Source organism: Amphiura filiformis, chromosome 6 (assembly GCF_039555335.1).
Source record: "Amphiura filiformis chromosome 6, Afil_fr2py, whole genome shotgun sequence".
NCBI classification, from domain to species: domain Eukaryota; kingdom Metazoa; phylum Echinodermata; class Ophiuroidea; order Amphilepidida; family Amphiuridae; genus Amphiura; species Amphiura filiformis.
The window spans coordinates 23,184,789-23,198,856 of record NC_092633.1 but is presented as its reverse complement, the minus strand read 5'-3'; the positions used below and the strand labels follow the sequence as shown (position 1 = coordinate 23,198,856).

General features: G+C 38.5%; 1 protein-coding gene across 1 annotated transcript; it reads right to left on the bottom strand.

Moving 5' to 3' along the window:
* Positions 1-2,004: 2,004 nt before the first annotated feature.
* LOC140155161 (uncharacterized) lies at positions 2,005-12,054 on the bottom strand. Its single transcript, XM_072177892.1, has 6 exons — positions 10,690-12,054; positions 9,296-9,442; positions 7,293-7,502; positions 6,483-6,706; positions 5,064-6,127; positions 2,005-4,217 (listed from the first exon to the last, which is right to left on the bottom strand). Exons 1-6 carry the CDS (start codon positions 11,596-11,598, stop codon positions 3,883-3,885), a joined length of 2,889 nt encoding a protein of 962 aa, XP_072033993.1. The 5' UTR covers positions 11,599-12,054; the 3' UTR covers positions 2,005-3,882.
* Between the last annotated feature and the right edge of the window lie 2,014 nt (positions 12,055-14,068).

The following is a 14,068-nucleotide window of genomic DNA, read 5'->3' as shown; positions in this document are numbered from 1 at the left end:
ATCACATATTTTTCCATATTCAACAGTCCTCGAAGTAAAATTTATAAATTTAATTATAAGTACTTAAAGTGTATGTAGCTGGGAGGAAAAGCCGAAGATCATTTGAAAATTTTGGCCTTTCGTATTGAAGAAACTTTTTTCCCGAAAAGACCTAAAAGTCACAATTTTCAAATGACCGTCGGCTTTTCATCCCAGCTACATATACTTCTGGTAAACATTAGGCCTACTTTGAGACTGTTAAATGTCAAAATATCCATTTTTAATAATTGTCCATAAAATTTGTATTATATTGCATAAAAATATTGCATTTCATAAAATCAAAATTATTTGACCATCAGGACATTCTTCGTGTTCAGAATGCAATTTTATATGATGTCTGATGTGCTCTCAGGCCCACATAAAAAATACTGATATAAAATTGGATCGATTGAGCCCATATTTATTGGTCGAGCTATGAGTTTTAAAACATAATAATGTGCAAAGGTGGGAGACCGACCCCTTAAGGACCCGCTTGCTAATTTTTTTACAATTTTTCGGTGGCCTAACTCCTATACAACTCTGTGATGAAGACTTAACCCTAGCACTTTAAAAGACCTGTAGACGAAATCAAGATCCGATCTAGATATTTAAAAAAAGGCGGTCAGTATGTTTTGAAAGCTGACCTTGTACCTCTATATGGAAAGAAAATCAGTTTGAATTTGACACTGCAAAAAATACGAGGAAGAACCAGTGATAAACAGACCGAAATGAGATATTGTTATATATACATCTTCTAGATTTTTTTGCCGTTTGGAACAGTGGTAGAACACAAACTATTAGAATACATGATCAATACGGTACGGATTACAACTCAATACAAGGTGAACAATTTACATTATATCGCGAATTTAAAGAAAAAACGTTGCTATCCGAGCCCCTAATGTTCTTCTTCACGCCAAAAATGCCGACAAACGAAGTTTGGAAAGAGAAACGCCATTATACCCAGCAAACACAAAACGTTTTAAGATATAAGGGGTTATATTGTGGGTTTTGATTTCGATAAAAACGTTTTAATTACATCGGGTCGGGTTTGATACAGGTCATGGAAATGTTTTAAAACGTTTTGTATAAAAACAAATACACCAACATTTTTGAAATGTCAAAATGCAATGGCAAAATATTTGTTGCAAGCACTTTTTATCAATTATTTCGTCAACATTAGAATATTTTGCAGTTTTCAACAAAATGTTTTTCAATGTTATGACAACGTTTTTTAAACGTGTTCTGGCAACCTTTTCTAACATTTTCCAAATACTGTCGAAAACGTTTTGTGTTTGCTGGGAAGGTAGGGTTTTAACCGGGGGTTTTAAACGTCTTACTATTAAATTATTGCTATTTTGTATAAAACCTTTTTCACCTTTAACAAGTGTTTAAGAATTTGGTCCCACGCTTTTGAAACCGAATGTAATTATCTTGCACGTCTGGATTTACGATACATTTTAAGATACTCAGAAAGTTAAATTCTTAATTCCGGTGAAATACACAGTGATATACGAGTGAAAAGTGAAAGTCGCGTGAAACCTTGCATGATTAATTCTTGATAGCTAATTAAATTCATGGAGTGATATCCAGCAACAGTAATCCATTTGAACATTAATATTATTAGCAGCGTGTAAACTGATATTGGACTCTGTCATTTTTGACATAGGCCTATTTCGGTTTTTATTTTTTTACATTACGTTTCACTACCTGAAGAGAATTGATCAAAATTTGAATACCCTCTTGAGGTTGATATCTATCTGTCAATGAGTTGACAACATCACCAGGCTGTCATTATAGCTAGAGGCAGTATATGGCACACATGGGTTGATGAGTTTGTGTGGTATTTAGTTCCCAGGATGTGAGTTTTGCCTGAAGTAATTTGTGGTTAAATGTTGATCCCTTACTACAAGAGTTATTACCGTCGATTTGGTTGAAGAAAGAGGTGAGACATGATCAAATCTCTCCAGGTAACAAAACGTAATGAGCAAATGAATATGATTATAATTGGTAAGTTTTTAGCGGGTTCGCCGTCGGACAAGTTTGGAACTGTCAAGTTTTCGTCAGGAGTAGCTCTATCGCCTATCTGCTAATGTAAAAGGTTTGGTGGCTCTGAAAAGAGCCGTTCACTGAAGACTGCCCTTCCTTGTCAACAGAGAACAAGTAGTCCTCTTCTATCTTCTAATGTAAAAGGTTTGGTGGCTCTGAAAAGAGCCGTTCATTGAAGACTGTCCCTTGTCAACAGAGAACAAGCAGACATCGCCTATCTACTAAATTTAAAGGTTTGGTGGTTCTGAAAAGATCCGTTCACTGAGGACTGCCCCTTGTCAACAGAAAACAAGCAGACCCGCTTATCTTCGGAATATAATATACCTTTATTCAAAGCGAGAAGGACCGAGCACGTTCTCCACCCATCTCTCGTGGATCTATAAAGAATCGGATATCAGCTTATATATATATTCAATCCGACTAATCGCCAAATAATTATGAATAGATTCGAGCCAAGTTTCGTGTAGGTGGCAAAAACAGGAAATATTAAAATATTATCTATTTACGTCGTATAGACTATTATATCATCCCCTAAAAATTAATCAAGTTACAAGTTTTAAACATATCTTTGTCATGACACGTTTCAATTAATTTATGAAATAACTAATTTAACTATTTGTTCTTTATTTCACTAGTTGATGATGTCTAGCGTGTCTAACAATAACTGCATGATGCCGCACAAGCCGCCACCCTGCAAGCCGCCTTGGAATTACATGGGTTTGTGTACTTACGACCAATGAAATTAGGGTAACTCAAGCATACCCTTTGGCTGTGTTATAACAATGGTACCACTTTCCCAAGTTGTGCCCTAATACATGAGTTTGTTGTGGTCACTTATTGATACTCGCTTAATGTGCAAAACGCTAATGATGTCTAGCCAGTAACTAATTAATGGCGGAAACCCTTTGTTCAAAACAATGGTACCACTTTTATGAATAGTGTCGGCAAGTCACTTCGGCATCAAAGGAACAATGCGTTACGTTATCTATTGTCCCTCCATGTTTATTCGCTGTAGAAGTAGTGATGTAACAGGATTAATTACCATAACAATGGGTTTACACTATACTTTTGAATGTATTGCTCTGCACTAGACGAAGCCGTACAGTGGTAAAGACCTGGATCGTAATTCTAGTGAATTTTAACATCAGCTGAGCACCCACACCTGTAAGATTAGTGTCTTTGAAAAGAGCGGTATCGTAATCAATCTATCATTGCATACATACACAGGTTATTAGTGCATCCTGCTTATACGGTGCAGGGTGATACATTCAAAGATAGCCTAGTGTAAACCCATTGTTATGGTAATTAATCCTGTTACGTAACTGCTTCTACAGCGAATATAACCTCATTGGGTTTATCGTACTTCCATACATTCCACAGGTTCCGATGTTTTTGAGAAGATTTGAGTAATTCAAACTTATCTACCATCCTCAAAAAAGTCCTTGGAACACTGACTTTAGGCATCTTTAATAAATCAAACGTGTATTTTCAACGTGGATGCAATATTTCCCCTCCCTAGGTGTCAGTATATCCAGGTTCTCCCATATATATTATCATGTCTGTACGGTACCACATTGACGCTACTTGTACTATTTTGGTTTTGTCTGTTTTACGGATACGACAAACGCAGCGGCACCTTTGCCGTTGCGGCTAGAATGTGCCTCTGCTACGGTCGAATACATTTCCCGATCAAAACTTATCATTTTAACGGAAAATCACAGGAGAAACGAAAATGTTAACAGAGAATCGAGAACAGCACACAGCGTTTCTCGTCGTAACGTAAAAAACGCATGCAAAGACGGGGCCTGAATCCTTTTAGAAAGGAGAATCTGCATAGTCGTTGCTTTTTACTCCAGGTTTAATATTTTTTGGTCGTAACCATGACACAGGAGTATCGTACTGGGGCTCTGGATCTTCACCTATGATGTCAGTTTTGGTTGCAGATGATGGTGGTGAGTTCTCCACAACTTCGTCTATTTTCTTAACTTGTTCTTCAGCAGGTTTTGCAGGAAGCTGTTCCACTGGAACGGAGTCATAGATAGGTGCATCCCCACGTAATGGTTTTGCCGATGCTTTGAAAGGAGATTTATCAGGGTCTAAATGCTTTGGTGTCGATATTTCTGGCCGTTGAAGAGACTGGTTCGGTTTTCCTGTAGGGAAACAATTAGAATGTAATTATTACTTACACTTTTAAGATAAGACTTAAGGGGTGGGGTATGAACGTTTGGGCAGTATTTATTGTGGAACATTAGAACACATCAGACATATCGAATTGCATTCTGAATACGAAGAATGTCCTTCTGATATCAACTAATTTTGATTTTTTGAAATTCGCAATGTAATACACATTTTATGGCAAATGATTAAAAATCGACATTTTTGATATTTAACAGTACTCGAAGTAAACTTGATAAATCTGATGATTTATACTTAAAGTGTATGTAGGTGGACTGAAAAGCCGACGATCAATTGAACATTTTGACCTTTCGTATTGAAGATATAGATTTTTTTCCCCAAAACACCAACAAAAAATAGGTCTTTTTGGGGAAAAATCCATATCTTCAATATGAAAGGTCAAAATTTTCAATTGATCGTCGGCTTTTCCTCCCAGCTACATACACTTTAAAATATATCATTAGATTTATAAAATTTACTTCGAGGACAGTTATACATCAAAAATGTGAAAAATATCAAATTTTAATAATTTGTCATAAAATTTGTATTATATCGTGAATTTCAAAAAATGAAAATTATTTGATATCAAAAGACATTCTTCGTATTCAGAATGCAATTCGATATGTCTGATGTGCTCTCATGTCCCACAAAAATACTGTCGAAACGCTCAAAACGCTCATTCCAGATCCCTTAAGGTCAAATAGTTTTTGCAAAAATAAGTAGACGCATACAATCGTTACAGAGGTTGATTTTACTACTACATTTCCGCTTCCCCATTCCTTTAAAAAATAATATATGCAATTTGAAATTGGCATGCGTACCTGCTAATTTCACTCGGAGTTGCGATATCACATTGTTAGCAGCCACCTTCATCTTGGCTCCACTGGCTTGTGCTGTCTTTGACACATTTGAGAATTTGGCCTGCATATCTTGTAAAGCGCTATCTGATACTTCAAACACCTTTTTCCTTTGATGTACTGATTGTCGTGACGTGGGTCCATGATCTTGTGTGTCTGGCTCTGTAATAACTTCTCTCAGAGGCTCGGTTGTCTCGGTTTTATTCACTTCACATTTTCCTAATTCCAAATCGCTTGAATCTCTTGCTGATTCGGAATCAGAGTTGAGGTATTCTTCTGAATTGGATGAATCATCGCCAGCACTAGTTGGTAAACTGCGAGACCGGTCATTTCCCTTCATATGGGAATAAGAATATGCGTATGATTTGTTGACACGGGAAAATTTACTGTCTCGGCTCGGTGAACCAACTCCTAGAATATGTTTCACTTTTGCCGAAGACCCTGCTCCGTGAAGAAAACTTGTGCGGCGCTGCGGACCTGTTGGTTTGTCGTACAGACCTGTTCCATCCTCGGAAAGATCTGAATCATGTGAATGGGGTAGGGAGTTTGATGTGTTTGGTACGTTTACAGTACGTGACCTTTTAAGTGGTTTTGGAGACTTATGTGCCAGTTTGGGTGATTGTTTGTTTTTATTGTTCTCACGTGGAAGCTCTGGAAGGCGACTTCGAATGTGATCTCGCGGTGGTGGAAGCTTAGGAGAAGTTGGTTTTTTAACTACACCTGGAGAAGTTTTTAGCCTAGACATGCTAGACGGACCTCCAATATCTTCATACGCTGCCAATTCGCTACCTACTGACGGTTTGGTATTCCTGGAGTTGCTTACAGACGTGACCGATGGCCATGCATTGCCGGTGCGATGGTCGCATTGACGTAATTCGCGCTTGAGAATATCGGTGATTTCATCGTGTTTCATCTTTTTGAAGATAGACAAGAGTTTGACTGTGATGTCTCGTGGTTGCCGATTGTCTGCTAGATTTTCACCGAAGTAGAAGTCAAGGAGAGCACCACCTGGTGTCCTGATGTCATACCTGAAATAAAAGTAGTTGCAACTTTATTGGATCACTCAATAATTCTACTCGGTAGACTAATACCGACAACATGGATACATCGGGCGCTAAGATATATCGATATGAAACTAAAAAAGCAAAGGCTTCTGCAAATATCTTATGACTATTACAGTCAAACATTTTATCGATCTTTTTGAATAACGTTGCAATATTTAGAGACGCGATTCAAAGGCACTGCCTGCTCACCAATTAGCAGGTACCGACCGTACCGTAGTCGAAAACCTTCATAGACGATATAACATCTAGTAAAATCAAAGTCTGTTAGTAGCATGATCTAGAAAAAATATCTTCAGTTGAAAGCGTACTTAGGACCTACCTTTCTTGCACTTCTTTGATGTTGGAATCAGACAAGCCAATCTCTTTGGCGAATAGTATCCACACATAGGCATCTGGTGCATGACGTCCTTTGGTATGTTTTGGAGGTTGACACAGATATTGAGCAATCTCTCTTAGTGCTCTGTACGTCAGGCAAGAAGGCGGTCTTGGTGTGCAATGTATTTGACACTGTGTTTCCTTGCAATGCCTTTGGGTAACGTCTTTCTGTTGTATAAATAGACAAAAATATGTTAACACGCTTGGGAAGGTCTTTGTATCTTATCTTCACCAAAATGCTGATGATATGTTCAAACCATGTGCAGGGGTGTGTTTCGTTGTGTATTTGGGTGTGTGTGACTAGAATGACTAGTGGGGTTGTGTCCGCTTTGGGGTGTTTACATGATTGTGTATGAATGAGAATAACTGAAAATATAGGGGGCCTATAGTTCTCGTTGCGATAAAAGAATTCCATCGCATCATTTTGGTATTGGTAATATCACTCTTGTACCATTATTATTCTACATTAAAATAACGACTAGGATGTAATTTAGATGTTCATTAGTATTTAAGAGAACATTGGATTCAACCCATTCTCCAATCACTATAGCGATGAGATCTCCTCATCATCAATAATTCGTATCATTTCTTCCCAGCCCATCCCTATACCATGCATATCCAACCTCCTAATAAATGACTATCGATATTGGACGAAATGTGCTCGTCGCTAGCACACTTCAGAGTCTGTGGACGAATTTAGTTTTAAAAATTCCACCCTAGTTTTACGCGCGGATTACGGGAATTTTATACTTACTGTCGAATATTTCGAGCTTTGATCTGTGTTTATGACGGCTTCAAATTTGACTGGTTCAACTACTGTAGTTCGGCTGTCAGTAGAAACCTCTATCGCACACTGTGCTGTTGGGTACTTGCTTTTTTGTGTAGCTATATAATCTAACCCAAATGTACAGGACGGCAGGGAACAACTGTCCAAGTTTCTTAGAAGCGTGTCCACCTGAAATGTCTAAAAGTCACGAGAAAACTTGTGTCAAAATATTGGTATGATATTTTGTATCTGATTTTAACAGTAGAGTATGTCTGCTGGATATGCTGGACGGATTTAATGATGCAGACATCAGGCCAATCAATGGGACGGACGATGTCACCCACTTATGGTGACATCATGCGTGTATTCCATCAGTAACTACGATGGCGGAATAATGAAAATCCGTTTAAACGCAGACATTAAGAAACTTTAGTCCACAAAATGTCCAGATGCCATTACAATGGTCGCTAAATGGTTACTTGGTTTATGCAAGGTGTTCCCAGTCGAAATGGTTACGGAAGAAGATTGCACGGAAGTGGTGTTTGGACGAAAGTAACAGACACAAGATGTAATGTCCGACGTCTTGCAATGTTGGGGGACTCAGGAATTTCAGTTACTATAAGGTGTTGTACTCCACGAAGGACATAATGATATTTTTACAATAAACAAAACACAAAACAAACAAGAAAAAAATAAAACACGTGTGAATACTCGAGACAGTGTTTTGGGGTGATTCAAGGTCAACCGGTGCCTTATTATGGGGTAGCCACATCCACATGACCTTAATTTCTGAGTTCCTCAGACTTTGAAGGATCTTTGTATTCTAAGGCTGGTAATTTCTTCCAACCGACACATCCACGAATCATTCTCCCACCTGGCCACCATTTCCAGATACAGCCCAGATTGCAGTCCAGGATTTGTGCTTGCAGAAACCAATTTTAACCATTTTGCGACCACTGTGAAGGAATCTGGACATTTTGTGGACTAAAGTTTGTTCGTCTCTGCATTCAAAAAGATTTCTGTCTTAGTCGCCATTGTAGGCATTGAAATACGCTCGTGATGTCACCAGAGTTGACACCTTCCATCACATCGTATGGCCTTAATCTTACCTATTTCAGGCAAAAAACATTGCCAACTATATAGAATACATAATGTGTACTTGACAGGATATTGCATGCGCGTATTTTTTTTGGGGGGGCTTTGGGGGCGCCAGCCCCCCGGGGTCAAAGTAGGGGCGGCAAAAACGAAGGGGCGGCTGAAGAAGAAGGGGCGGCAAAAACAGGGGCGGCAAAAACGAAGGGGCGGCAAAACGAATTAGTAAAGAAAAAAGGGCGCAATAAATTGAAAAAGCCTAAAAAAATTTGAAGAAAGGTTGCTTTTAGGGCGCCAGCGCCTGAAATCCTTTTTTTTTTTTTTTTTTGCTCTTCACTTTTTCAAACGACCGTGAAAAAATTGGGTCAACCTTTTCGGGCTGTTAAGGAAGGGCGGCAAAATTGTTTCTTCTTCAGCCCCCCGGGGTTGGGGCGGCCACGGTACGCCACTGTATTGGATGAATGTTCAACTTACAGTTTGTGAATTTTTCCTTTTTAGCGGTAGCGAAAAATCACCTTGATTTGGGGCTAGAAATATATTTAAAATTGCCAATTGATCAGGAAAACACAAAATTACCTTGATTTGGTTTAAATATTAACGCCTTTCGCGCATTATGTCCCGGGAAAACCGGGCCAAATGATGCCACCGCCAAAATATATATCTTTGTCCGTCCCCCTCCATGACAACTGACTGAACCTGATACGCCATGTCAACGAATTCATTTCACTAATGGCATTCTATGAAATAATCTGCCATCGGTTGTTTTCGTCTTGTGATCCCTAGAAAGTTTATCAGGACTCCGAACAACGGACCGCGATCATTCTGTGATGCGTTAAACATGTCACATCGTTTGCTTTGGGTCGTCAGAAGGTTTTGAAACCGCTGCAGCTCTGACTTACCCGTTGATGATCTTGGTCGCGAGTAACCCAACCTGGTTTAATGCCTTTAAGATCCACAAATACTCTCTTGTCGCCTTCTTCGATGGAAATTGTTCTTGTCTGATCCAGAAGAACTAATCCTTCTTTGAGTTCTTCTGCTAATACGCGCTGTATAAAAATAACAACAATATTATATTATACTATTAGTGGAGTGGAGCTGGATGTCGGTATGAGGAGGAAGAAAGGTGTCTATGTAAATGGTTTATTGGAAATATCAATTGCTTGTTGGATATTTTGCAAAGCAAATTGGAATTAGATAATTACGAAACGAATCACGCGATACACGAAGGGTATTATATGATTGGTGATACAGGAGAGGAACATATCGACAGTGTGGGGAAAGTTCTTTGTCTACTTTCGTAACGGAGGTTGCAGTGGTGCAAGCGTAATTAGAAAGGAAAAAACAGTCCATACTCCAAAAGGGTTACAGTTAGGGTTTAGGCTATATAATGCCAGGTTAGGATTCCCAGGGTTAAGGTCAGGGCCCGTTTTAAGAAAAGCTTAGGCCATGGTTAGGGTCAGAGTTAGGATAAGAGTCGGTGTTATGTTTAGGTTTAGTGTTTATATGTTAGGGTTAAGTTTTGTGTCAGAGTCAGTGTAATTATTAGTTAGGACTGTAACCGAACGAAATCCGAACCCTGTCTATAGACACAATGTCAATTCGGGGGAAGGGGGGATTGATCCGGGAGATTTACTCCACTGCCGATATCCCTCTATCGGTTTTATAATTGGTAGAACTACGCCAGTGAAAGTAAATTTTGCGAAACCGATATGAATCCTGCTCTCTCTGTTAAGACGAGAGGATTGGCGGGATGGTGCAAATACAAGAAATTCCCCGACATTGGCAATGTTGAGACTTCCGCACTTCATGCGTGTCTACTTTCAGTATTGGCAAAGGACACCTCAGTAAAAACTTATCATATCTAAAGGAAAATTAGTTTTACTTCAATTTTTCTTTTGAACATGTCAACTTCTCACATAAAGTATAGTACGACCGTTCCAGGATATGTGGGCGTGAATCCTTGACATGTGCTGCTTATTTCCTGCTTAAACTTTATATGTATCTAAAAATAACAATCGCAGTAGACAATTCCAATTTGAACTATTAAAAAGATTTGGCCCAATTGTACATGTAACTGCAATTGAAATTTTAGTTTAAGACTATGAAAAACAACCGTAAAAAGGCCCGTAGCCAGGGGTACAGCGTTGTAACGCACTTCACCCTCAAATTGATAAAAATTCCACTTTTCAGGCTAACATTTTTTTTTAAAGTTCACAAAGTCGAAAAAACAGAACGACCGCCTTTTCATGTTAAACTATTCAATATAGCTCCATAAAAATATTGTGTTTCAAACCTGCTTAGTCGCAACAGAATCTCTCCAGAAGAACACTACCAGATTCACAGTATCTTGGGTTTTGTACGTCTTGGCAAACGCCCCGACACACACCGTAGTTTTAGAAGTTGCTTCTTGTAAGCCATTTGCAGGCGGACAATTTGCTACTATTGCATAACAGCCAAGTCTATCCACCATTAACGTGCAACGTCCATTGCGATTCACAACCTTCAAACAATCTATTTCATCAGCTAGAATATGCCATTGTTTGTCCCTTCCAATATCTTTCCTCATTGGCTGAAGGCTATCATACAGATCATCGTCTCTGAAATGTGGGTATAATGGGAAAGAAAGTACTATATCTTGTTCCATCTTCGTGTCTGTTCCAGGTTTACCACATGTGATGATTGGACTCACTAGCTGTTCTCCATCTTGCAACAATGGAGCGTTGGTCATGTGGCCATCTGCACTGATGTAAAGTGGTTCTGATTCAGCCACTATTGATCTTGGTGGTACATACATGGTCAGTTTAAAATCAGGAATGTTTAGATAACCACCATCGACATCAAACATTCCCCCGGCAAAATGTTTGTCCATGTACAACTGCTTTGGATTTTTATGAACATCTTTTGATAACATTTGCTCAAAGTGGCGTAAAGTTAAGTCTAGAGATTGAGTACCTGTGCATCCAAAACGAGAGCATACTTGTGGCCGAATCTTGGGTGACGGTTTTTGTGTCTGTGCTCGTCGAATCTGACGAGAAACAGGGTGAACAACCGATTCGTTGCTGTAAGTACTTTCTTTAGTTGCTGGCTTGGCCGGTTGAGGACGTTTGCCTACTGGTGAAGGCTTTTGTAATGGTGGTCGCTTCAAAGACGGTCCAATGGGATCGTACACATGACTCTCATCAGCCATTTTCGCCTGCTTCATATAAGCAATGTTTCGGTAATTAGTTAATTCCACATGGGCATGGAGCAGAGGAACCAGTTCAACTATACTGGTTGAATGATAGAATCCGGCTAATATTTTCTCAGGTCTCTAGTGAAAATTCAATGTCACGTTATTCTTAACGACTGACAGTTACCATCGTTTTGCGGCTGATGGAGTGCAATATTGAGCGTAAACTACTTGATAAGAAGAGTTCTCCAATGTGGCACAGTTAGAAGCTTCACAGATCCAAAACATATCAAAACAAATTATTCATTAGGCCCTATGTCCACTATGACTTGACACTATGTTATTGCACCACCCACTGCACCGGAGATCACGTTGTATAGCATTCAGTTCAATTTTAGAAGTGAAGTAGGAAACAAGGAAACAATTATTTCGAACCAGAATAGGTCATGTTACGGAGGTAAACTGCAACTGAAAGTCATGCACTATTCCCACCGCGATGGACCCCTCATGTCTGTTATATACTGCGCCAATAAAGTATCCTTACACTTGGAAAAATAATCACAATTTCCAAACTGAACAATATTGGGTTAAATTAGTTTTTTTTAATAGATGCACTATCTAATAGCTTCTAATCCTGCACATTATGACACCACAATGAATCCAATGTGACTTCAAGAAGCAAAGTTACACGCATTTGATTAGACGAAGGTCCAGTTTAAAAGTGACAAACTGGCCTATTCAAAACATCACAGACTAGACATCTGGTTTGAGAGTGGTGAATGGCTAATTTATGCGTTTGGCTTTAATTTAAAACAAAAGGAACAAAAGAAAACTGAAACAAAAGAACTGACAAATAAAATGAAAGTTATGAAAAGTACAGAGAAGTAAAAACTGAAATAAAAACTGCTTTAAACAACGCTTCATTGGAGAAACTGTGTTGTCTCTTTGTTGCGCTTGTTGGAATCTTTTTGCGTCTTGTATAGGCCAGTTTGTCACTTTTAAAACCGGACCTTCGTCTATTCAATTGCTTGTAACTTTACTTCTTGAGGTCACATTGGATTCAATGTGGTGTCATAATGTGCAGAATTAGATAGTGCATCTATTAACAAAACAAATTTACCCCAATATTGTTCAGTTTGTAAGTTGTGATTTTGTTTCCAAGTGTAAGGATACTTTATTGGCGCAGTATATAATTACTACAGGCCTAAGGATCAATATAAGGATAAATATTAGGATTGTTTCAATACGATGATAGTGACAGTCATTACAACAATATAGCGGACTTCCTTTCGGTTCTGTATCAATATACAAATTGCAACACTAAATCACACACTGATTCAAAACAGCATTCAATCATAAAAATATTCTCTTAGTGTTTATAAAGAAAGGATTTATTAGGCTAACAAGTAGTTTTCTCCTGTAGATTGGAAGCAATGTCACTACATTTCATCGTTGGTATTTGAAGAAAAAAACACACACACACAAACTACTGAACAAAAAAACCAGAAAGACTTTTGATATGTTCCGCCATGACAAAAGGAACCAACTGATATTTTGGCGAAATTGAGCTATTACCTTAGGATGTTTAAGGGTAGTGATATTTATATCTATCTTAGATGTCCAAGCACAAAAGTATCTCACCCAGAAACTAGAAAAAAGTAGAAAAATGCCCCACTCAAAATGGTTCATCCTTTACAAGTCTATGGAGTCTAGTCACAGTTTTTTCCCATTATCTGAAAAAGTCAATAATGTCAGTTGGTTCATTCCGTCATGCTTGGGAAGATTATTTAGACCTTAGACCTTCCTGCGCGGGAAATTGCAGAAACTTGAACCGAACTTAATGGCAACGGCTGGAGAGCCGAAAACGCAGGACCTTTTGGGGTCAACATAATTTATATCCACCTTTTTAACATAGTGAATGCACTTTTGCGAGGACTTCCGAGGTAAACTCTGATACAGAAAACACAACTTCCGTAAGGGAACAACCCAAAAGTTCGATGAAGTCCTGTAAACGAATGTCCTTTCATAAGAATGCTAACCCCGTATTCATAGGATACAGGGGCCGTTGCTATGGTGCATGGGATTGTGGAGGGGTGGGTACGGCTAGGATATTGATGACGTTCATGGAAGAAACAAATAATATTTTTATTGTATTTTATTTTAAAATATTTTTTCTTCATACCTTTTTTGGCACAAAAAAATTACGACTTTCAAATAAAAAAGAATCAAAGTGTGGTACACTTGCTTTAAAAATGAACTTACAAGTTGCAGGTTGCGAGTACTGCACTCTAGTATTGATTTAAAGTCATTTTGAAGCAACCACTGTAAAATGTCAGTTTCCTACTTCGGAAAATACTAAAATTTGAAAATTATATATTAAATCCTTAAAAGAAGATCAACTTTGACCGATGTTTTAACTACTTTTTTTACAAACGTAATCGGACTTTTTCACCCCTCCCTCCCTAACTAAAGGACTTTAGTTTATAGGACTTCATCGAACTTT